Source organism: Perkinsus marinus (assembly GCF_000006405.1).
Source record: "Perkinsus marinus ATCC 50983 genomic scaffold scf_1104296941780, whole genome shotgun sequence".
In the NCBI taxonomy this organism is placed as follows: domain Eukaryota; phylum Perkinsozoa; order Perkinsida; family Perkinsidae; genus Perkinsus; species Perkinsus marinus.
The window spans coordinates 1-1,347 of record NW_003212371.1 but is presented as its reverse complement, the minus strand read 5'-3'; the positions used below and the strand labels follow the sequence as shown (position 1 = coordinate 1,347).

Sequence of the window (1,347 nt, the reverse complement as noted above, 5' to 3'; positions counted from 1 at the left end):
GTGCAGCCTCTACCATTTTAGCATCTGACCATGTACATGCGTGCAAAACCCCCCACTACAAAATCCCCAATCGTAGCCTCCTACCCTCCGTGGCTCCTTCTCCCCTTCGTCCTCCTCCTGTGTTTTAGCCTTCTCCTCCGTTGTGCCCTTCGCTTGCTCCTCCTTATACAGCCTCTGAGCCTTCCTCCATTCCAGCTTGGTATTCATCCACGCCTCCATCTGCTGCTTAAACCAGTCCGTCGGTCCAGTAATACTCGGCACCTTCTCCACAATCTTATGGGACTTTATCCACGACTGTAGCCTCCTATAATGCAAGCCTCACAACTACCGCTGCGCCACAAAATTCCCTACTGTGTCGCTACCGCCCTGTCGTCCCACACAAACTTGATACTGTCGAATGCCAGCAGTCCTCGAGGAGTCTTCTCACTCCCTTGCGGCAACGTAAAGGAAAGATAACACTCCGACAGAGCCTTGTGGCTAATGTCGCTGAAGGGCATCTTCCTATAGCAACCTTCTGACCTAAAATAACAGTGACATTTTCATTAATAAGGACAACCGAAACCGATATTAACCACGGGAGCCATTTGAAGTCTCACATAACTACGAACTGATGCCCGGTGTAGAGTAGAGGCTTATGACTCATCCATCGTCACTCATAACATACGCGTGACGATGAACAGGTTTCATACTCTGTGACATCGACAAGGGAAAGAATGCATCCCAAACGTTGACGACATAAGCCATCGATCACAGTGGTTACTGTGATGGGAGCGCGAAGAATAGGCGAACGTAAATACTATTACTACTAGCGATGACCAGCAGATGTGACTATCATAATCCCTTGACCCTAGTTAGACACAACGAGGTGAGGTGACTATCAAATCCATATCACCTCTTCCGATCTACTAGATACCCCAATTGTAGGGTAAACTCCTTTTCCCTTCCCCCCACTTCAAAGAGTACTACACTTACAGTCGTTGTTTTATCTCCTCCTCACTAACCTCTGATGGAGGCAGTGTCGGCTCCGGCTCCTCCTCCTCTTCTTCCTCTTCCGGCTCCTCTTGCTTCGCAGGTTCCTCCTCCTCCTGAAACATCAACAGCCTATGTTCAACTCCCACATACCACCCATCAATGCAACACCGACGAGTACATTCCCTACCCCGACGTACCTTCTTATGCTCAACAGGAGCTTCCTCCATCGTTTGATCGCCCTCTCCCTCTTCCTTCCCCTCAGGTTTCTCCTCCTTATCACCAGCCTCCTTAGCCGCAGCCTCCTCCCTCTTCTTCCTAGCCTCCTCCGCCGCCTCTATACGAGCCTTCTCAGCAGCTCGGGCAGCCTCACGTACT

General features: G+C 50.4%; 1 protein-coding gene across 1 annotated transcript; it reads right to left on the bottom strand.

The window, feature by feature from the left end:
• Positions 1–84: 84 nt before the first annotated feature.
• On the bottom strand, positions 85–1,199 carry Pmar_PMAR012722 (hypothetical protein; the record flags this gene model as incomplete). The annotated part of the gene is made up of 4 exons (XM_002781576.1): positions 85–304; positions 352–519; positions 973–1,085; positions 1,170–1,199. Coding segments are annotated over 4 exons (531 nt in total), but the record flags the coding sequence as incomplete, so codon positions are not given.
• Positions 1,200–1,347: the final 148 nt, after the last annotated feature.